We start from the raw sequence: 24,710 nt of genomic DNA, 5'->3' as shown, positions 1-24,710 counted from the left end.
ACATTATTAGTGTAACTTTTGATTGTCTGCACGGATTTTCAGTCTCAAGATCAAGTTTTCATGAATCCTAAGAAATGACCCATAATGGGAGGCAAAATTTAAAGCACTACCCTCTCAAAAAAATAACATATATTAAAACAAACGTAAATTTAAATTATATTTCATTTAATATGTATTAAATTAAAATTTAAAACAATGTAATGTTTGAGTTATGTAAGCTATTTCTCTAGAAAAGTTGATTAAAAATTATTATTAATGTGGAATTCTACATAAAAATCACAGGTGACCTAGTCAACGAAATGAGGTGTAGGAAGGTATGTGTAATTTAAGGACTTCAATATGAAAAATCAGGGAGGCTGTACACTGAAGTCGGTGGGACAAAGCAGCCCATCGTAACACTCGGTTGCATCCATAAAGAAAGTAGAGGGCTTCCCTGGTGGCGCAGTGGTTGAGAGTCTGCCTGCCGATGGAGGGGACGTGGGTTCGTGCCCCGGTCCAGGAAGATCCCACATGCCATGGAGCGGCTGGGCCCGTGGGCCATGGCCGCTGAGCCTGTGCGTCCGGAGCCTGTGCTCCGCAACGGGAGAGGCCACAGTAGTGAGAGGCCCGCGTACCGCAAAAAAAAAAAAAAAAAAAAAGTAGAGGCGGGTAGCTTTACTGTCAACCTGATCCCCCTGGCCAGATAGAGACCACATGGTGCTGTTCAGAGCATCACCAGTTCCACCCGTGTACATTGCGCTGTGTTAAGGAGTAAGCCACAAGGTGTCACAGTGGATCAGTTTGGCAGGGCTGTTATCTGTCCAGACATGCAGGTGGGGCTCTGGGCTTCACCCGGTACTGACACAGCTCCCTTGGAGGAGTCTGTGCCAGGCAGCATTCTGAGAAGTACACCTCTTTAGACAAAATGGCCAGTGAAGGCCAGTGGGTGTGTGCTCTCCAGCCCTCCCCAGGGTCCCTGTTTAGATGGCCCTGCAAAGGCACTGGTGAAGGGGAACATTTCAATATTCTGTTGTCTCCACTGAGTTCTTAGCTAGAGCAAACCCTGAACACAGATTTTCCCCAACAGAATGGTGTGCGTGTGTCCCATACATTGATCAGTTCTTAGTCTTTAACCTTGGTATGTCTAAGAGTTAATTATACCCTGGACTTTGGGGGAGATCACAGCCACAAGAAGGTGTATGATTATTGTGTCATCACTATTATATGATGGTGGAACACGCTGATGGTTCTGTCACGTATTATAAGAACCCCAAACCCACAAATCCTACATGTCACTGCAAGTTTCATTCATTAAATTGAAATATGCTTGTGCAAGCCTTGTAAGATATATTTTTAAAGATACTTTTATGGTTATTAAAGGGGAAGGGGGAGGGGTAAGGACTATGGGATTAGCAGATACACAACACTATATATAAGATAAACAACAAGGATTTACCGTATAGCACAGGGAACTATATTCAATATCTTGTAATAACCTATAATGGGATAGAATCTCAAAAAAGAACATATATATATATATATATATATATATATACACACACACACACGTATATCACTTTACACCTTAAACTAACACAGTATTGTAAATTAACTATACTTCAATAAAAAATAAGTAAATATACTTTTAGGAAATCAAGCAATGTTTTGCCTGATTTACACAACTTAATTTTCTGATGGGGCAGAGAAAAGGGCAGCATAATCATCATCATCATCATCATAGTTCCCATTTATTGAGCACTTACTATATACCAGGAATTTTTACATGCATTAGCCATTCACCTCCCAACATAAACTTCAGGCTAAGAAAATGAAGGTTCAGAAAAGTTAAATGACTGCCCTAAGATCACACAGCAAGCAAGAGGTAGAGCCAGGGTTTGGATCCAAATCTGATTTGTTATAAGTCATACTTCAGTTCAGATCTTTACATTCCAGGAACGCTACTCTTTTCATTCCAAACAAAAAAACACTAGTGGAAAAAAAGTTGTGCATGTTTCCTAACCAGAAGGTTCACACATACACAAACAAAATCTGATTGGGGCGAGCAAATATCTCTCTCGTCTCTCTGTCTCTGTCTCTCTCTCCCTCATACATACGCACACACATTCACACACACACACACACACACACAACACAAGCACACCACACAATTCGTAAACACAAAGACATTATAAACCACATCATATACTAATATAACTTCCCATATTTTCTGTTGTATAATCACTTCAAATAAGTTCATTAATGGCCCTGAAAGCACTTTCCCAAAATGCAAAGTGCTCCAGGAAACGTAAGGTATTCTCGTGATTCATATCCTAATTCATGGCTGTGGGCCCTCAGGGAGGGGCCCAATGAGAGAAGTAGTAGAAATAGCAAATGAGAAAGGTGTAAATAGTTTTCATCAGAAGTCAGGAGATTCCCAACAGATTCATACTACCCAGAGGGCAAAGTTCTCAGCTCAACACCTCTTTCACACAAGAAATTTCTCTCTTCAGGCTTCTTTTCTCTGCAGGTCTGGCTGAACATTCTATCTGTAAGTGCTCACCCGACTATTAGGCTTACAGATTCTTTTCCAACTGTAGTTGTCGGTGATTGTTGGGAAGATTCAAGGTAAATTCCAGTGTCAGTCTGGATAGTGCTGATACAACGTAATTTCCTTTATTCAACAGATATATTTTGTATATCAGCTATGTGCTATGGGGCACTGGGCAGACAACTGTAAAGGAGACAGATGAGGCCCTTGTTCCCACGCGGCTTATATTCTATTGACACTTGAGAAATAAACTAGAAGCAAAAACATACCAGCTTGCTGGGCTTCCCTGGTGGCGCAGTGGTTGAGAGTCCGCCTGCCGATGCAGGGGACGCGGGTTCGTGCCCCGGTCCGGGAAGATCCCACATGCCGCGGAGCGGCTGGGCCCGTGAGCCACGACCGCTGAGCCTGCGCGTCCGGAGCCTGTTGCTCCGCAACGGGAGAGGCCACAACAGTGAGAGGCCCGCGTACGGGAGGGAAAAAAAAAAAAAAAAACAGCTTGCTATAATTCCTACGAAGAAAATTATCAGGGCATGTGATAAAAAGTGAATGAGACTGTGTGCGGGAGGGCTAATGAGCTGATCAAGGAAGGCCTCTCTGTGAAGGGGGCATCTAAGTTGATCAGTAGAGGCCCTACTAAGCGCTAGGACTCATCCTTCATGGTCGTTATTTTCTTTGAGACATTGAATCAATTACCTGCAAATCAAGCCAACACCATGCTAAATTCTAATTCAAATTAGATTTCCTACTACTTGTAAGTGTTACTATGGAGGAAGCCGTATATGCATTCTACCACTGAGGGCAAGGGTGTTGAGGTATGCACAAGCTTGGCAAGTTAATGGATCCAAAGAAGTCCCTTGTGGCTGGAGTTTGCTGAACACGTGGTAAGACTGGGCCATCAGGAAACAACAGATCAATAGAGCCTTAAAAGCCAGAGCAAGGAGTTTGGAGCTTATTCTAGGTGTGAGGGGGAGCTGGAAAGTGACGTGCTCTGATTTCTGCTTCAAAAATATCACCTTGGCTGCTTGTGGGAAAACAGATTATACAGTGGAAAGAGGGAGCAGAGAGTATAGTTAGGAGACCATCCAAATCTTGAAAAGAGAGGATGGGGGCTTGTGATGTCCCCAGAACAGGGGTTGTTCCTCTTCTTCAGAGGGATCTACCACATCTTTAACGCTCAGCACTCTGTTTTTAATTGGAAGACTATAACTTCAAACTAGGCTGGTCAAAAGTAGTAGTAAATTGAGGGCAAGGGGTGGCCGTCAGGGCTTCCAACAGGGAGCAGGTAACCTTTACCAGCAAGCTTCTGAGCAGAGCACTGAACGGGGGAGTCAAAAGATCCAGACCCCGGGGATGCCCATGTATGGACTTGGTTTTCACCTCTCTGAGCCTCAGTTTCCTGATCTGTTAAAGGAGAACCAGAACACATGCATCTTGGGCTTGGGAGTGGATCACGTGAAGAGATCCATCTTATCTCTAATAATTGTCAGGCATTGACTACAAGCACAGTGGCCTCACAGTTAGCTAAAGTAGGCTACAGGGTTAGGAAGGAAACCTCATTTCCCACGAGGAAATCCAAAGACACACGATGTGGACAGACTGCCTCTTAGGGTCAAACTAGGATAGTGAGAAACCGACACATGTTAGGAGCTCTCTTCCCTCTATGCCTTTATTTTTTCTACGATTCCTAATTGATTACCTGCAAAGAAAGCCAACATCATGCCAAATTCTAATTTACTCTCCTAATCTTATATTTGGAGGGGCGTGGCACTACCAAAAATGGGATAGCTTTTCTACTCATCCAATTGATGTTTAAAATAATTAAACCACCATCTTCCACAGAACACACCTGAGAAGAGTCAAGCACTGAATGGAAATTCAGATATTTTTAAGTTTAAAAAATTAAACTCTTAGATAACTATGCATAGTGTTCCACAACAAGTCCAGTGACTCTTCAGATAAGGCCACTTCAATGAATACTGAAAATATTCATTCTTTAATAGGGAGTGTGAATTTGGTTCTTTTTTTTCAATAACCAGGGTATATTTTCCACCTCTGATTCCATCCTTTGGAATTTCACATGGTCCCTTTTGAAATGAGTCAGACACTTGAGAGGCAAATAGTCCAACCAGGTTAGGTGGATGGGGTCATCTTTCCAGGCACTGCCAAAGTCAACCTATCCAAGGAAAAAATGAATGCATTCACCTAATAAATTTCCACAGGTGAAACTACAATCCTTGCTAGTATTTCTTATCTCAGAGAAGTGCTTTATAGCAAAGCAGTTAACAGCATAACTTCTAAAATTAAACTACCATCTGTGTGACCTTAGACAATTTACTTAACCCTTTGTTTCCTCATCAGTAAGACTGCAGATGTCAGGAGTACCAATATCAGGAGGTGATTATGAGGGTTCCATGAGCTGATGTCCAGAAAGCACTTAGCACCTTGGCCCTACAGACAGTGACCTCTCCATAGATGCTAGTTACTATCATCACGACTACTTTTCAGAAAGGTGTACATCTTTCAGTATACAAAGGCACAGGGTGTTAACCTAACAGGGCACTACATTGTAAGAACTGGTTTGTATGTCGCCCTTTGTTACCAAATGGTCTTAATCGTCTCTGTATTTCCAGACACAGATATTGTCATTGCCCGAAGTATAGAAATTCTTGAAGGAAGGGCTGAAGTTTGTCTCAAGTATTAATAGTTGCCTATGTTCAGATGCATGCTGCCGGAATTTAAATGTAAAAAAAAAAGTCTAACCTCAGATTGATAAGAAAGATGGAAAGAAAGAAAAAGAAAGAAAGGAAGGAAGGAAGGGAGGGAGGGAGGGCGGGAAGGGAGGGAGGGAGGGAGGAAGGGAAAGGAAGAAGGAAGGAAAGAAAGAAAGGAGGAAAATATTTTGGTCAGAAAATGACAAAGGTATATGTCATATCTGCATCAGCTGAACACATTTTTAAAGCTCTGTTTTCTGCTACTTTCAAAAAGACATTTGTTTTTCCAGATCAATTATATTCCGAGACCCACCAACCAAATCCAAATAAGTAAGTTTATGAATCTTGTTCCTGACAATATTGGGGGTTGTTTGTTTTCTGTTTTGTTTGCTTGTTCAGAAAGGGGGTTTTCTGTGTTCCTCATGAAAATGGGTTAATGTGGACAAATGTAATAAAAGGAGATTTATAGCCCTGTCTCCATACATTTTAAATTAATTTCTTTCTGAAACCCAAACAAAAAGCTAAATGCTTAAAAAATGAATACTGTTTAAATCCTATATCATAATTTACATACCAAAAGGGGAGAGATTTAAGTGTGCATTGATTTTAGGCTGATAAGAATCTGTGTTGAATGTGAGCTGAGAGATTTTTTTTTCTTCTTGGCCTCCTACGAATAGTTAGTTTGCAGCAATTTTTAATTAAAAACAGTTCCCATAGTAGGAAAATGGGGGAAAAAAAGACCTCAGGAAAATAAAATCCGTACAAGAGTCCAGCAATTTGTTTTCTGAGGCCATGTAGAGATCTCGAAAAATAAGAGAGGTTGGAAGTTCTTATTTTTTAAAACTTCACTTTTGGTTTCATTTAACATTTTCAAAATAGCTTTCCTTTCCACTACTAATCCCCCCTCCCCCTACTCCTCACCAACCCCCTTCGAAAAACTTGGAAAGTTCTGTGTTTAACACTGAAAATCATTCATATGCCTCAGAGTAACAGCACCATTTTTCTTCCTAAATTTCTAGGAAAAAAAAAAAAAATCCAAGTTTATCACAAAGCCGTTTTCTTTTTTTTCCCACCTATCCAGAATACCTAATCTCATTTTAACTAGGCTCTATCTGAGCATCAATGATACTAAGCTACCCCATGAATAAACATGATGCTACAACGGGAAACCCTGTGACTAAAGTATATAAAAATGTAGCTGAAAGAAAAGACTGAGAGCCTTCCACCCCCTCCCACCCCCTCCCACCCCCTCCCCAGGGAGTTGGAGAGTTGAGCTGAAGCGGGTGAAAGCAGCAGATTGAAATTTCAAGGTCTTCAAATATTTTCAACGTTCATATTAAATCCTGTAAAACTAAAAACCGTAATTCTAATAAAATCCTTGTGTACATGGCAGCTTCCCATTGTAATCACAGCTTTCTCTTTGGGAGTGGGATGTGTAATACTGATAAAAGAATAAAAAAACCTCAAAACAGAAGAAATACATCCTAGTACCCACACTTTCCTGGTGTTTGTGGTATTTTATTAAAATTAGCCTACTGCCAACCTGAAAAAAATCTATGTATTTAAAAACATCTTCATTGGAATGGAGACATTTTTTGGTCATTTGAATGAGGAAATAAGGTAAAAAGAGTTGTCTGCAATATCCAAAATTTGTATAACTTGATAAACTTTCTTAAATTCTATAAAAATCCAACATTATTAAAATCCTTTCACTAAAAATGAAGTTCACTGTGATGATCTCATATTTCACCTATACATATTTTTAATCTTATAGCACAGACTTCAGGAAATGAAAAAAATACTGTTATTTTTGTTATTACTGAAGCTTGTTACAGAACAAATCCTGAAATCTTTAGGACACATTTTTAAGTCCTATCTGACGGTACTCTGTGTGCAGTGTTAAACTAAAAATTGTGCAGTTTCGTTCTTTCAAAATACATTTGAGACAGCAAGACCATTCAAACAGTCAATGAATTTTGGAAGATCTCAGGTCAATTCATGGTAACATACACAATGGAAAACATAGCCCTCTTCCTACTGCCTGGGAATTACAGTGACCAAAACTGACACAAAGCTCCAAGAGTTTCTCTTAATTTCAATTAAGAAAAGGGGGAAACATCTATGTACTTCTTTATGAAATTCCACTGAGATTCTGGTGTTGCAAAGAAATTTTATTTCCCACAATAGCCAACAGCATCTGAAGCATATGTGTGTTGTTTTTGTTTGCTTCGTAATGCATTCAAATTCCTTTAGAAAGAAATGAGGTCCCATAATTTCTTAGACACTTGCTTTCCTTTGCCACAAAGATTAGGGATCTAAATTGCCTCATGATGCAATAAGTGTGGAGATGAGCACTTTTAGGGGAATTGGAAGCAGGTCCCTAAAGCAGCTTCAGGAGGTACCAGGACCCCCAAAGGCATCAGAATTGTGCTTCTCAGGAAAGGTGCCAATTTCAGTGATATAGTTAAATTCTCTCTCCTCTGTCAGCTACTGATCCATGATCGGCTTGTTCACAAATGTTTACTGAGCACCTACTTTGTCCCAGGAACTGCTTGCTCCCAGCACTGGCCTTAAACAAGACTGGCAGGGTCGCTCCCTGCAATATTTTCTCCACTATGACCCTATCTTTTCAGTACCATTTGTGATTTTGAACTAAATACCGTGAGCCAAGAAGTAATGTCTGTGCTCATTACTCAAGTTCACAACACTTTCTCCTACTAAAGAAAACCTAACTCTGAACTTTGGTAAAATCTGAATTTTTAAATTAAAGAGGCCTTGAGATAATTTGCTTATGAGGAACCAAGATCCATGTAAAAGAAAGAAACAAGTTCGAAAAAGGATTAACTCCCAATCCAGTGTTTTTTAAAACTACCCAGCTTCTGAACGGCTTTGATTTTATTTAATTGGAAGAAATGCATCGATCCCCAGGAGAGAATGCTCTGGGGGAGTCATCTATGGAAGGAGAATAGGTGAGCACCATGCTTCTTTACTACATTTTTTCCTTTCCATAAAGAAGGTTTCTAGGAAATTTCTGCAAACTCGATTATAATTTTTTCATTGAGACTGATTTGCTGCAATTTCTTTCTAGGCAAGTCTACGTTCAAAAAAGAATGGAGAATCGAGAGTATTACATAGGTGTGTATGTGAGAGTGCGATATTAGGAGTCAATGAAATAATACCATGTAATATAGAAGCAGGAACCAGAAGAGAGAGAGAAGAAAGAAAGTGAGTCTCTCTTGTCCAAAATGGATGGATGCATCAGTTAAATTCTAAAAGTAATCACTCAACAATCTATTTGATTTTGTGTGTGAATAAACTGATAACTCTTGCTGGGTATTACTGCACTTTATTCCAACCAATCCCTCTCTAGGGCTCAGAACAACTTTACCATAAATAGTCACCATTAATATTGATAAATACACAATGTAACTTTTTCAAGAAGTTATTTTTTCTAAATATTTTTCCATTACAAACGTTGATCAAAATCTAATATCGAATGTTAATATTTATATATCTTAGGAGCAATTATTTGATTTTCTCCTTTTTTTTCATATGAAATGAAAACAAACTTATGGCCTTGGGTTCGTGACATCCTTTACTGCTCGGCAAAGAAAAAAGGAAGTGTCAGAGCAATTATTTGGATAATTATAAAAAAGATCTAATTAAGGGAAGAAGTGTTCAGGGTTGGCTCTAGAACATACCAGAAAACAGTTCTCAGTGCTTTTCTGTCAGTCAGCGAGGTTTAAAAAAATCTTTAGGATTTGTCATAGCAAGCTTTCCTCTCCAGTTTCTTGAGCTGTGAAGCAGGTTTTCTACTTAAAAGTAATACCCCAGAATCCAAAAGTTAGGAATTCCTGAGTTTAGCTCTCACAAAAGATAACGTGCCAGTTTTAAGAAACAATACTATGAATTTGGGACTTTAAAGGTTTTCTCTCAAATGTGAAACAAATGTGGGACCTTATTGCATTCTGCAGATTTTTATGAGGACCAGGATAGAGAAGTCCTCCAGATAAGTATTCTAGCTCAGAACTGGCCAGGTGATAATTAAGGGGCACAGGAGAACACAGATATCAGAGAAATCTGCCTGCTCTCTTAACCGAGAAGGATGGAGAAAAACCCTCCTTCTACAACTCCTCAAAAACTTTCTAAAATGTAAGATGGACACGGGTTCTTTTTAAATCCTGCTGTTCAAGAATTGATCCATAAAGGTCGCTGGTCTCTTTTTTAAAACTAATCATATTTTTAAGACTTTTTTTTTACTCCAAATCTGTGTTGCAATTATGTGTGCCTGAACAGTATGACATATTCTGTCCTCCTAATTCTGAAAGCAGGCTGCGACAATCAATAGTTTGTGCAAGAGTTTAAGATTCCAATACACAGTTGCAAAGATCTGAATGCAATATACAAATTGTAACATACATACACAACTACACACACACAACAACACACAAATATCATTTTCTGCCAACAGCTCACCACCCTTAGCACGACAGAGTTTACACTTGTATAAAAGCTACTGGCTTCTGGGGAGAGCAACGGTATCAAGTCCACTTAACATCTATGATGTATTAACATATAAAGAAAATAGCAGTGATAAAGACAGCCCAGCTTTTTTTTTTTTTTAATCAGTCCTTGTCCAGCAGTTAGCCAATCAGAAAGCAGGTCACATCTTGTTAGCTATATTAAATACATTAAACATCATGAATTCTCCATGGCTCTGTTAACAATTCAAGCAAGTGTGTTTTATTTTATCGTAAAACCTTGGGTCCCTTTCCAGAATTAAGAGTCAAGCTTCTACCTAAAATTCTACCAAAGCTATTCCCTGAAAGCTCTTTGCCATCGACCCTCCGGGTACCTGTACTCTGCAGAGAAGACAGATTTCCCAGCTATTTCTACTTCTTAAAGTGACTTTGGTGCCCCTATAACAAACTCCTTCTCAGAACACTTCAACACAAAGCCTCAACTTAAAGGCAAATGGACAGCCCAGCAGTAGGATCTACCAGCCCAGCCAGCACAGAGGAAAAGTCAACTGGCATTAAATATTTAAATTGCAGGAGGCGGTCTGGAGTTTTGCATTTACAAAGTTCTTAAAGTCCTGTCTCCTCTCTGCTCCCAGAGTTGCTTGCGAGTAGGTGAGGCTTCTCTCTGGGGCACAAGATCACAATATGCAAAAACTCAAGCTGACTTGAATTCTGAGCCAGCTCCTGTGGAAGTGAGAGCTCCTGGGAGACACTCCCACCGTCGAGGGAAGAAAGTCAAGAACCCCTTGCCCCAAGCAACTGGTTTCTGAATTTAACACGGAAATAGACAAACATGTCCCTCCAGGGCTAGTTCTGAAAAGTACGAAGGGTGGCTCTTCTGCCCTTTTCACCTCGATTTTGATGACTTTGAAAAGCAAATGCCGGTCAAGCAGACTTCCTCTGGGATTTGTTAAAAAAAAAAATTATTTTGCTGGATGCAAATGATCACCAAATCCCTCGGAATTCTATCTCAAGAAACACTAAGGGGACCGACTGAGAGCCTGAAAATGCCAGAGTTCTGGTAGAGCAGCATTTCTGGACACCCGGCAGGCGAATCAAGTGCTGGGTTGTCTATTTCAAGATTCCGGCAGAAACTGTCCCCAGCTCCAAGAGTTGCTGTGCCTGGAAACCCAGTGTCCAAACTAGTGGATTCATGCTGGCGCTCATTTCCACGTACGTGGTAGTATCTAGTGGGACACTTCCCGCAGAATGCAGCCAGCCACCCAGGAAAAGCTCAGGCACAGTTTGAAGAAAACACACACACACACACACACACACAAACACACACCCAAGGTTGAAGTACTTACCTCTGTGCGCGACTGCAGTCTCTTGTTCATCTCATAGATTCGGTACTCTGGTTGTACCATGTAGGGTGTATGTCTCCTATAAAATGGGCCAAAAGGAGAAGAATAGAAGGGGTCATGTGGTGTGCTGGACATCTTGCCTGCCTGTCGAAAATCAAGCTAAACAGAGTAGCAGTAACGTCCATGCAGAGCACATGGGCTGTGTTCTTCACAGTACAAAGTAGCCGCACGCACACGCTCGCACACGCGCGCGCACACACACACAGAGGCAGGCAGGCAGGCAGGCTGAACACACTGGCTGGGAACTGCTGTGGGAGCCCTCGGTAGCGAGAGAGAGACGGAGAGCAAGCGGGAGGGAGGGAGGAGGGGGGAGAGCTCTCGGGAGGGGAGGGAGAGAGCAGGAGCTTCAGAGAGGGAGGGAGGCTGGGAGGGAGGAAGAGAGGGAAGGAGGGAGGGAGAGAGAGAGGGGAGCTGGATAGCTTTAGGCACCACTGCTTGTTTTTAAAGAAGCAGTTTGTGGAGAGGTCATTTCCTGTCCACACTGTAGACTAGTTCAAAAATATAATTCTCCTCACAGCCTGACAGAGGTCTAAGGTTTGGTTGGATTATTTTCCTCTTGCCAGGACCCTTCACAACCTGATTGCTGAGCTTGTTAGCATATAGGTGGTTTAACCGCTGCCAGAGCCACTCACCCCTGACAGCCACACCGTTGTGATGGTTCAGAAATGTGATGACTACAAAATACAGAAACGGGGGCATCGTGGTCCCCGGTGACTGAGCTGGTGATTCACTCCCATGTAGATTTCCCTCTGCACTAATCTTCCTCTATAGTTTTGATTTTGCTTACTGTTGTTCCAAGCAAGAGCTTGTTAGAGTCTTTGCATTTCAACCCCTCCTAACCCCTTGCCCTCCCCAATCACCCCCTCTTCCCAGCCCCCTCCCTCTCCTTCTCCCAAAGCTTCATTCAAGCTGGTTTGAGGGGGCCAGGATTCAGGTCACTGAAGCATTTTCAGGTAAAAAACGATTCTTTGGAATGTGGAATGCCTAAGATACACCCATGGTGCAATGGTCTTCTTTCCCTAGGAGAGAGAAAAAAGAAAAAGAAAAAGAAAAAAAAACCCTGCCAAAGCAGACCTCCAAGCAAGAGAGGAAAAGCAAGAAAGAGAAAACTCCCACAAAAATGACCATGGAAAATTCAGTTGAGTAGGAAATTACAAATAATTGAATGGCTCATCCCCAAATAACATGTCCAACTCTAATGGAGACAAGGTCTTTATTTTCTAAGACTGGTCAAGTACATGAATCTTTTCTCAATTGCGGTATGTGATAACTGGGAGAAAAATCGCACGGCCCACGGGAGGGGAAAGGATGTCTATAGAGATTAAATGATCTGTATGACAATCAAGTTCTGCTGGAACCAATGATAACCAGACATCTACCCCTTAAACAAAGCCCAGATGCAGAAAATGTAAATGTTTTGAGCTAATATCTAGCTAGGTCAGTGGTATTGAGGAAAGAAAGCAAAGACCACCAAAAAGCTTGATGCATGCAAGACTTAAATGTAAATGCATGCAAATGAGACATTTCTTCTTTTTAATAAGCAAATTAATTAACTTTCTGCCCCAGTCATGGCTTGGGGTATCTCTAAGTCACTAGCCAACAGGGGATAAGGTATTGCTAATTCTGCAATTTACACTCTCAAGAATACTCAGGCATAGAAATGCCCCCAAATTGCGGTCTTGATTAGTCCTTTTCCATAAGTGCATGAAATGTTTGCAGAGTCCACCCCAAACTTCCAGTGCAGCCCAATACAGTAACGTCTCTTGCCAGGATGAGATTAGGGAAGGCATTACAGTAAGGCTGCTTGGAACTCTTTCCTTCAAGAGGACCCCAAGGCAGGCCAGCACGTTTGGTTTCAGGTTTCATTACAAATCCAAAAGCTGGACCAAATTTGCTGCAAGGTTTGTCAAAACACACAACCTTCTAAAGACAGGAATTCAAACAAATTTGGCGTGATTTATGTTTTGGAATGATGGCCACTGCAAAACCTAACCATTCCTTGTGTTTAAATTCCCAAACTAAAGACGGTCCAACAGTTTAGTGCCTGTCCACGTTTGTGTTTACGTGGCTGTTTCAGCCCAAGAATTAAAGTAACACCTAGCAGACCTGTGCAGTCCAATATTGGATCAAAAACAGGAAAAGCTCAAAAATCCATTTAGGGAACCCCTTTCTGAATAAGGTTGAGGCTTGCTCTCATTAATTCTTGTGGACTCTTCCAAACTATAATTGGAAATATTTCTTCCTGTTAATACCTAAACATTCCAAATTCAGAAATATCTGAAACTGCTCACAGAGCCACAATTGTCTTCTAACTTGTGATTCATCCTTATTGCAACCAGAAGGTTGATTATAAAAAGGGACGTAACTGTGCCCCATGTTTTCCCTTCAGTGTTTTCTCTGGTGCTGGTAGGAAAATGCCCAAATTCATTAAGACCTGTTCTCTGTCTCTCTGTCTCTTTCTGTCTATCTCTGTCTCTCTCTGTCTCTATCAAACACACACACACACACACACACTGTTTGTTTGTTTGCTATACTCGATCTTCCTGTAGTTACTATCTCATTTCATGCATGCACACATTTGTACTCTGTCCCTTGTTTACCTGCAGACTCTTACTCATCCTCCTATCCAATTAAATTGTCCCCTCCCCTGTGAGCCTTTTTTTCCATTGTCCACTCATTAATGCATTTATTCTACAGATACTACATTGGCACTGGATGGGGGCACGGGCTATAGCACTGGCCAGAACACATTTCAACCCTGGTTCCACTTACCCGCCTTGTGAATCTGAGCAAGTGACTCAATATCTGTATGTCTCAGTCACCTCATTTTTAAATTGGAGACAATAATAGCAACAATCCTTTAGATTGCTGCAATGGATTAGATGAGATAATGCACTAGAATGGATTAGAATCCACACATATGAGTGTTCAAAAATGCTATTATTAGTAGGTACCTAACATAGGCTTAGGTGCTAGGAAACATTGGGAGGCCAAGGTGGATATAGCAGATGCTTTCCTGCACCTTGCAATGGGGGGTTGGGGGTACAGGTAGCATAGAAGAACTAAGAAGCCTTTGGAAACATAATTTCAAATTGTAGTGCGTGCTATGAAGGAAACAAATAAAAGGAAGAGATAGAAAATAATTTTCCCCTTTGGGTCAACACTATCTTTTATATTCTTCTATTGGAGAATTTACATTTAAATGTAGTAATTGCTATTGTTTGTTAAGTCCTTACTATGTGGCAGGCACTGTGCTGACTGGTTTACACAAATATTCTTTGTTAATCTCACAATAAAACTATGTGATTGATGGAACTACTCTCCCCATTTTACAGATACAGAGACTAGGACTTGGAGTTGCTAAGAAATTCCTTTAAGATCAGACAATTAATTAGTGACAGGGACAAGATTCACACCAGTCTGCCTAGGTCTTAAGCATTTTGCTGCTTTGAACCCAGGTCCATCCTCCTCGTCTTTAGGGCATCTCTGTTCTTTGTCCCCAGTGGCCAGCGTAGTGCTAAGCCCACGGTAGGTACTCAAGCCATACGCACGGAATTTATTGGAAGAAAGGGCAAGAGGATGAAGTGGCTCTTATCACCTTGATTTTATTATTTGTTCTGCTCAATTTCAGACGTCCATTGTCCCCACGGCCCCACTTCTACCCATTCTCCCTGAAGCCTCGCCAAACTATTCCCACTTTGCTCATTGTCCAAATCTTCCAGCACATACTCCCAAAGTTGCACTGTTAGATGTTTAATCCTTTGCATTATCAGGTTACCTGGTTGGTTTTGTCACTTCCCTGCTTTTTTTTTTTTTTTTTCTGGATTTTCTTATTCTTTTTTTAAATTTTTATTTTATATTGGAGTATATTTGATTTACGATGTTGTGTTAGTTTCAGGTGTACAGCAAAGTGATTTAGTTATACATATACATGTATCTCTTCTTTTTCAGATTCTTTTCCCATATAGGTTATTACAGAGTACTGAGTAGAGTTCCCTGTGCTATACAGTAGGTATATATGTATATGTTAATCCCAACCTCCTTATTTATCCCTCCCCCCCCCACCCCCACACTGAGGGACCAGCTATGACTCATCTTATTCTGGCCCAGGGCTGAGCCTGAGAAATGAAAGAAATGTCCTCATTTGAAGCCTGCAAATCAACTCCTTTAGGAAACCATAAAGAAATTCAAGAAGCAATGTTTGTATACCGTAAAAGAATGAACAAGTCTAACCCCAATGCAACAGTTCTATTACGCCCAAAATTGAACCATGCTAGTTTAAATACAATTTTGCATGTTGAGTATTGAATAAGCCCCAAAAGTCCTCTCACAGACATTCAGGATGCTCGAAAATCTGGCCTGACCTTTGAGCTTGGGGTTTCATCTTGATATATTCACCCTAGGTTTAACCCATAGAGTGTCTATTTTTCCTTTAATTTGAACTACTTGACAACAGTTTACAAAAATAAAGAATTTCACGTAAAATCCAGGTTTTCATCTTCTCTTGAAAAATCCTAAGCTCTGGTTGTGGCAACGTGCAGTGGGACCTATTAGTGTTTGTCCATCCACCATGGTTTCCATCACTCCGTGGCCTTTACCAGCCAAGGTCCCTAATTTCCATTTACCTGCCTTATCCATCTAGGTATTGAAGTCATTGTCCCTTTCCTTAATCTATCTGATTGCACCGTCTCGAGTTCCTTCTACGAAAGTGCGTTTGCTTAGAAAGCTAGTTTTCTTACCACTCTTTGGTTGTCCCTCTCTGCCTTTTCTTACCTATTTCTGCGTCTTTTACTTTTCTTTCTGCCTCTTCATTCCATAATCATTTAGCTAACATATGCGTGCAAGATAGGGCTGAGATGTGATAGGGGGATAAAGATTTAAAAAGACATGAATATTCTTTTAGAGGATGGGCTTTGGAACTTCACTGACTTGGCTTGAATCTTGAATCCTGCATTTAGCTGTGTGATCCTGGACACTTAATTTCTCTGTGCCTCAGTTTTCTAATCCGTAAAATGGGCTAATAACAATCTTATGGCCTTTATGAGAATTAAATAAGTTAATACATGTAAATCGACTAGAACAGTACTTGGCATTTAGTAAATGTTCATAGTTGCTACTGTTATTATTAGAAAAAGTAACAGGGATTACCCAATCTCAGAAATAAACGTAAAATGACACTCTGAAGTGTGGAGGACAGGCTCAGATAGGGAGTAGGCATTAGCAGTAGAGATAAGGCCGAAAAATCTAAGGCATCCTATGGTAGGCATCTTCAAACTTTACAAATGAAATGCTAATTTACAAAGAGCCTTCAAGGAAGGAGGGATCTGTTCAAACTAGTTAAGTCAAAGAAAGCTTCACAGAAGAGTTGGCATCTGTGTTTATCCTCGAAGGATCTGTCAGAGAGATAAAGATGAGAGTCTGTGGAAGGTCATGCCAAGCAGCAGGGACACTACAGAAATGAACATGTTTGACATCAAGCAAAATCAAGAAACTTTGAGAAAGTAGAGACAGTAAAAAGATGTTGAAGCCCAATTTTAGAAGGTCTTAAGTACCATTTTAAAGAATTTGCAGTTTATTGCATGGGCCCTGAGGAGCCGGTAAATGACAGGATAAGTGCTTGGTTTGAGCAAGAGGACTTGTGGATACGAGGTGGGTGGATTTGACTCAGACAGACCCAAGAACTGAAGGATGCTCTGGGAGGCTGATTTCAGCCCAAGGAATCCCTAACACACGGTTACTCAGTAACTTCTCTCTGGACTAGATAAAACAAGACCCAGAACAGAGGCTGAAAGACGTCTCTCATTGCTCTTGGCTATTACCTGGAATTAACGTGATTGATGACTTTGTGGAATTCCCAAAGGCCATCTTCTCATCAGTACTAGTTGTTGTGGTTCAGGCACTTCAAGTTTACAAATGGAGTTAGTTGGCGGCTGAGGAGAACATTGCTGACTCTCCGGAAGAGCTTGGAAAGCTGTCTCAACCCTGCAATTTTGGAGACGTCTTGGATTTACTTTTTTTGTGGTGTTTCCTGTCATTCTCTACTGTCCTCTTGACTAAACCAAATCTAATAAGTAATTGTAATGACTAAGAAGGCCATAGCCACTGAGAACAGCTCATTTCTTGAGGAGCAACAGTAAAATCCAACCCCACAGCATAGACCATCCAACATTCATTTCATTATTCCACAGGTGTTCACTGAGTGCCCACCATGTGTGGGACCCTCCTCCCTCAGACTCTGTGGGATCTGGCCCCCTTCTAGCCCCTCCAACCACATCTGTGCCTCTCTTTCCTCCCAGGACACGCCACCCCCTTCACTCTCAGGACACACTAAATGCTTTCCTCTAGATTCTAGAACCCTCCTCTCTTTGCCCCTGGCATGGCTCCTCCTTAGCCTTCAGTCTCAGCTCAAGATGTTACCTCTTCAGAGAGAGCCATTCATGACCAAATATCTAAATTCCCCATGCATGCGCCATCACTTTCTATCATTGAATTCCTTTTGGTAGGTCTCTGGTCATTATTTGTAATCATGTCTGTATTTGCTATTTACTTTGCTATTGCTTGTGTCCACCATGAGATTGTAAATTCCACGAGTGCTGATGATGTGTTGGTTTTATCCACCCATGTACATTCAGAATTTAACATGCTGCCTGGTACATGCGGGTGCTCTGTATATTTCTGCAAAATAAATGGATAAAAACTTATCAGAATGAATCCCAAGAGTTGTCCTAGCAATTTACATCCTCTAATTCTAGGCCAGTCTATCCATAATATATAGATAAAAAGCTAATGTATAGGGATGGATAAAAGCTATTATTCATTCATTCATTTACTCACTCAGAAAGCATCTATTGGTTATTTAGCACAAGTCAGGTACTATGCTAGATCCTGGCCCAACAAAAATGGGCAAATGTGATAACTTATGAAACTCCATTTTCAGAAGTCATTACCCTATAAAGCCCTTTGTCATCATGAATTGTTCAATATCCAACAGATCTCAGAGCTGCTGTTCAGAGTTTTGTAATCTACTTCTGACCCCTGCCTGGCCATGTGGCCAAATGTCAAAGACACTGCACTCTGGATTCAGTTTTGTCACTTCCTCATTGTGTGCACTAGATTTCACATAATTATTGAATCACCGAAGTTAGCTTTAGTTTCTTTATTTGTAAAGTAGAAATAATAGTACTAATTTCATAGGGCCATTATGGGAATTTAGGAAGAATACTTTCTACTCAATAACAATAACTCACCCTTACATAGCTGTTAAAAAGCATCAGGCATTGTTCCATGTACTTTTTATATATTAATTCACTTAATCCTGCAACAGTCTCATAATATAAGGACGATTATTATTCTTATTTTATAGATGAGGAAGCATAGACACAGAGAGGCTGAGTAACTTGTCCAAGGTAACCCAGGTGGTGATGGGTGATGGATGAGATGGGAACTGAACGCGGGCATTTGGGTCCTCTCTGTTGAGGCTCTCAACCAATATCGTCCACAGCCCCTTGTCCATCTGCACACTAGGTTGTGAGTGGTTTGAAAGCAGAGAACAAGCCTTTTCTAGTATATGGTGGCACAGACCTGCAACAAACTTTGCCACGAAAACAGAAAAACATAAATGTGAAGATGAATACAATGTATCATTTGGGACTTTTAATTGCAAGTACAAGAAAAACTTACTATTACAAATGTCATAATCAAAAAAGAAAAGAAGTAAATTTATTGGCTTATGTCATTGGAAAAATCAGAAGTATCTGAATTCAGGTACAGTAGGATCCAGGGGCCCAAATGACATCATCAGGACTTGGACCCTGTTGCTGCCCCTATAGGCTTTCCTTATTCCCAGGCAGGCTTGTCCGTGTGCTGACCGTAGGCAGAGCTGGGTTTATATCTGCCCAACTTAGACCAGCAGAAAGAGAGGTTTCCTCTTCAGGAGTTTCCAAAGAATGCTGGCATTGAATCTCATTGCCTGGTTTGGACCTAAATGCACACATCTACACTAATCAATATGGCCAAGAGGGTGGCCGGTCTTGGGTCACATGTCCACCTTTCCAGCCTGGGTCAGAGTTGGCCCTTCTAAATCCAGAGACCAGATGAAACCACAGTGTCCCGTTACCAGAAGGTGGCTGTGGTGGGTTGAACTGTGTCCCTGCAAAATATATGTTCAGGTCCTAACTCTCAGTACCTGTGACTATGATGTTATTGTAAACAGATGGATGCAGTCAAGTTAAAATGAGGTCCTATTGGATTAGGGTGGGCCTAAATCCAATGACGGGTATCCTCATCAGGAGAGACACAGAGACACAAACACAGACACAGAGAGAAACTGAAGTGATGCTGCTACAAGACGAGGAACACCAAGGACAGCCAGAAACCACCAGAAGCTGGAAAGAGGCAAGGAAGGATTCTTGGCTAGAGCCTTCAGAGGGAGCATGGCCCTGCCTGTACCTTGATCTCAGACTTAGAGCCTCTAGAACCTGGAGAGAATACATGTCTGTGGTTAAGCCACTCCGTTTGTGGTGCTTCGTCACGGCAGCCCTCTCACCCTAACAGAGAAGGGAAACGGACCCGGTGTGCCCAGCCTCCCAGATCCAACCACGAAGAGGCCAGCTTAGCTCAACACAATGGGTTAGAAGTGGAGGCCGGGAGACCTTGCATGTGTCTCTTCCTGTACTAATAAGTGTTATTATAATAACAACAATAGCATCGTTTACCGATTGCCTACTAACTGCCATGCAAATGCAGAGTCTGGTGCTTTATATAAAATTATATTTTTCACAATGTCCCTGGTGAGTTGGACACCTTTCCCTCTAGGCATGATGGAGGGACCATACACAGAAGGTGGTCCTCCTCGTTAAATGATGGATAAGATCCCTGAAGGCAGGTTTTTTTTTTTTTTTTTGCGGTACGCAGGCCTCTCACCGCTGTGGCCTCTCCCGTTGCGGAGCACAGGCTCCGGACGCGCAGGCTCAGCGGCCGTGGCTCATGAATCTAGCCGCTCCGCGGCATGTGGGATCTTCCCAGACCGGGGCACAAACCCGTGTCCCCTGCATCGGCAGGCGGCCTCTCAACCACTGCGCCACCAACAAAGCCCAGGTTTTGTATTTTACATGACATCCTCCCAAATCTCTCTCTCTCACACACACACACACACACACACACACACACACACACACACACACACTGTGCCACACCTCTAAACTGTGCTTGCATCAAATAAAGTGGGTGACAAATATTTCACAAGTTCATGAATGACAGTCCGTGCTAGCGAGATCTCTGTTACACAGACTCTTTTCTAACATATTAGGAATTATTATCCATTATAACAAGTTCGTCCTCTGTTTTCCCAGACCTTGTTTTTAGTGCTGCCTCCCTAGCTCCCCGACCATATCCCTCCCTCCCCCCGCCCCCCAATCTGCCAGAACTCCCTTTGCTCCTCCAGATTTCAGCCACAGACCTCCTGCCTCCTTCTCTCTCCCTTGGGCTTCACAGAGAGACTTGCAGGTTGGCTGCCAACACCCAGAAGACAGCCTGGCTGCCCAGTGCCCCAAAGCCTGCCAAGGACAAACTTCTACCTGCAACTTGGACCCAGAGTCATTCTCAAACAAAAGAACAGCCTGATGCCCGAACTTGCTTGGAATTGACATCTGAGTCCCTCTATTATTAGGACTGACATCTGAAGTGTGACTGTGTTTTTCTTTCATAAAAGCCCTACCCTAATCCAAGATCAAACAACTTATTTTGGAAAGTAACAGTACATAATGGTACATTTTCCAGCACCGGCCAGGTCTCCCCTGTCATTTGCCATAGCCTTTGAAGTATTTAATAGCCGAGGTAACTTGGGGAAGCAACTGGGCTCCTGAAAGCGGTACTTAGTGTCTCTGCAGTTTGCTGGGGACTTATCATTTACCACTGCTTTTATCAGCCCACTTTTTGCTTTTATCTGCTTTGTTTCCCAAGTGGATTGTTGTTATCTAGTTTTCTACACGTCTTTTCTGAGGGCTGGGGAGGATTTCCTTAAGTGGATGGTCTTTAACTGATCCCACTGTCTCCCTAGAGTTGATATTTGCATTATTCCTCATTTTTCTCTAATACAACCATCGTTGCACAAATAGTCTCATCTTTTTCGCCCAGCTTTATTGAGATCTAACTGACAAATAATGAGGGGTACAGTGTGATGATTTGACGTGTGTATACGTTGTGAAATGATTCCCACAGTCAAGTTAATTAACACGTTTATCACTTCACACCTCTTTGTGGGTGTGGTGATGGCAGGTGTTTTTGTACACCCACATTTAGCCACAGTACAATGCTAAAAGTAAAATCATCTTAAGGCAAAGGGTATGCACTTTATAGATCTTTAATTACATGTTACCAAATTGCCCTATAAATGAATTAGATGGATATAGTCCCACCAGCAGTTTCTAATTTTGACTTAGTTGTTATGTAGGTAAGCATGATACATACTTGTGAAGGAAATTCACACAATACTTCAAAGTATGAAGGAAAATGTGAAATGCACCTGATTTTCTCCATTGCATACACTCTGCAGAAGGACCCAGCAGCTCACCTCTGTGTCAGCCCTGCATCTGCCACCCCCCCTGGATGCTGGTAAGAGAGCATCCACTGTACAGGACTGTGGCTGACAAATCCCTGATTCTTTTCTCATTTCCCACAATCATAAGAAAACAGAACAATGACTATCTGGCATTCATCCTTCAGGTCTGGATGTAAATGTCACTTCCTTAGAGGGCCTTCCTCAACTCCCCAATCTGTATTTCAACTTTTTCTTTGACTCATTAACAAGACTAAGAGGCCCTGAGCCTTCTGCCTAGAAACTAGCACCCACACAGTATCTTGTACTTAACACATGACAAACTAGGTCTGGATGCAATGACTGTTGATTGGTATGTAGTGAACATTTCAAAACATATGATATATTGTGAGATGTATTATCAGTTACAACCTAATTTCAAAATGAATCAATCTTTCATATACACAGTGACATGTATGTTAAGGTCAATTGAACAAACATTTGTTGGCACCGCAATGAATCAGGTATTAGTTAAGCATTGGAGAGTGGGATGGTTAATTTTATGTGTCAACTTAACTGGAACAGGAGGTGCCCAGATAGTTGGTCAAATATTATTTTGGGTGTGTAGGTAAAGGTATATCTGGATGAGATTAACATTTGAATTGGTAGATTGAGTGATACAGATTGCCCTCTCTAATGTGGGTGGGCCTCATCCAATCAGTTGAAGGCTTTGGGGGGTAAAAAAAAAGCTGACCTTTCCACAGTAAGGGAGAATTTTTCCTGCCTTCACTTTGGAACTGAATTGGCTCGTCCTAGGTCTCAAGCCTGCCAGTGTTCAGACTGGAACTAAAACCTTGACTCTCCTGAGTCTCCAGCTTGCCGACTCACCCTGAAGATCTTGGGACTTGTCAGCCTCATGATCATGTGAGCCAATTTCTTATAATAAATCTCTTTAAATAGAGATAGAGAGAGAGGTATACCTTCCATTAGTTCTGTTTCTCTGAAGAACACTGACTAATATATGTTTTGGTATTGAGAGAGGTTCTAGAGAAATGGAGGTGTAAGGATGAGTTTTCTGAATTGGTTCTGTAGTTTCTGGAATTCACTCTCTGATTAGATTTAAACATATATATTTTTTGATTTCTATTTTTTATTGAAGTATAGTTGATTTACAATGTTTCAGGGGTACAGTGAAGTGGTTTAGTTATACATATATATCTATCCTTTTGCAGATTCTTTTCTATTATAGGTTATTATAAGATACTGTAGTATATTATAGTATAGTTCCTGTGCTATACAGTAGGTCCCTGTTTGTTATATATTTTATATATAGTAATATTTTATATATTGTGTATATTTTAATTCCAAACTCTTAATTTATCCCTCTACTCTCTCCCCCTTTGGTAACTATAAATTTGCTTTCTATGTCTGTGAGTCTATTTCTGTTTTGCAAATAAGTTCATTTGTATCAGTTTTTTAGATTTCACATATAAGTGATATCATATGGTATTTGTCTTTCTCTGTCTGACTTACTTTGCTTGGTATGATAATCTCTGGGTCCATCCATGTTGCTGCAAATGGCATTATTTCATTCTTTTTTATGGCTGAGTAATATTCCATCATATATATATATATATATATATATATATATATATATATATATATATGTATGTATGTATCTCACATCCTCTTTACCTATTCATCTATTGACAGACATTCAGGTTGCTTCGTGTCTTGGCTATTGTAAATAGTATGGCAAAGAACATTGGGGGTGTATGTATCTTTATGAGTTAGAGTTTTCTCTGGATGTATGCCCAGGAGTGGGATTGCTGGATCGTATGGTAACTCTATTTTTAGTTTTTTAAAGGATCTCCATACTGTTCTCCATAATGGCTGCATCAATTTACATTCCCACCAACAGTGCAGGAGGGTTCCCTTTCCTCAACACCCTCCCCAGCATTTATTATTTGTAGACTTTTTGATGATGGCCATTCTGACCAGTGTGAGGTGATAACTTATTGTACTTTTGATTTGAGTTTCGCTAATATTAGTGATGCCGAGCACTTTTTCACTTTTTCTGTATGTTTTCTTTGGAGAAATGTCTATTTAGGTCTTCTGCCCATTTTTTGATTGGGTTGTGTTTTTTGTTTTGTTTTGTTTTTTTGCTATTGAGCTGTATGAGCTGTTTGTATATTTTGGAAATTAATCCCTTGTCAGTCACATTACTCGCAAATATTTTCTCCCATTCTGTAGGTTGTCTTTTTGTTTTGTTTATGTTTTCCTTTGCTGTGCAAAAGCTTTTAAGTTTAATTACATCTCATTTGTTTATTTTTGTTTTTGAACCCATTACTCTAGAAGGATCCAAAAAAATATTGCTGCAATTTATATCAAAGAGTGTTCTGTCTATGTTTTCCTCTATGAGTTTTATAGTATCCAGTCTTACATTTAGGTCTTCAATCCACTTTGAGTTTATTTTTGTATATAGTGTTAGAGAATGTTCTAATTTCATTCTTTTATATGCAGCTGTCCAGTTTTCCCAGCACCACTTATTGAAAAGACTGTCTTTTTTCTACATTGTATATTCATGCCTCCTTTGTCATAGATTGATTGACCATAAGTGCATAGGTTTATTTCTGGGCTTTCTATCCTGTTCCATTGATCTATGTGTCTGTTTTTGTACAGTACCATACTGTTTTGATTGCTGTAATTTTGTAGTATAGTCTGAAGTTAGGGAGTGTGATTCCTCCAGCTATCTTAACTACTGGAAATAGAGTTGTTATACTTAAATATATTAATGACTCTATTTCCAGTAGTTAAGAGAGCAATGATGGTCCATGGCATGATCTGGCAATAGGGATCTGGCAACATCACTTTGTATGCTCCTAACTACCCACTTATAAGAAGCAAGGATCTGGGTGATTATTTACATTATACTTTTAAACATTTTTTTCAAACTAACAAATAGAATGAGATTGGCTGGTTGCTCCCAATGTTACTGGACAAAGTGAAGAAAGAAAAGGATGAGCTCAGGGCTTCAGATTCTCAGCTCGGCTC

The 24,710-nt window shown here is 40.8% G+C and overlaps 1 protein-coding gene across 10 annotated transcripts in view; it reads right to left on the bottom strand.

Annotated features, from left to right (window-relative positions):
• LDB2 (LIM domain binding 2) overlaps positions 1 to 11,388 on the bottom strand; it is a 379,673-nt gene extending 368,285 nt beyond the window's left edge. For all 10 annotated transcript variants that reach the window (XM_060012774.1, XM_060012777.1, XM_060012776.1 and 7 more), the window contains exon 1: positions 11,066 to 11,388. In XM_060012774.1, the coding sequence (XP_059868757.1) occupies positions 11,066 to 11,197 (132 nt within the window). In that variant the 5' untranslated portion in view covers positions 11,198 to 11,388. The remainder of the gene's footprint in view (positions 1 to 11,065) is intronic.
• Between the last annotated feature and the right edge of the window lie 13,322 nt (positions 11,389 to 24,710).

The sequence above is a fragment of the Delphinus delphis genome, chromosome 5, assembly GCF_949987515.2.
Source record: "Delphinus delphis chromosome 5, mDelDel1.2, whole genome shotgun sequence".
In the NCBI taxonomy this organism is placed as follows: Eukaryota; Metazoa; Chordata; class Mammalia; order Artiodactyla; family Delphinidae; genus Delphinus; species Delphinus delphis.
This window is presented reverse-complemented; position numbering and strand designations above follow the sequence as displayed.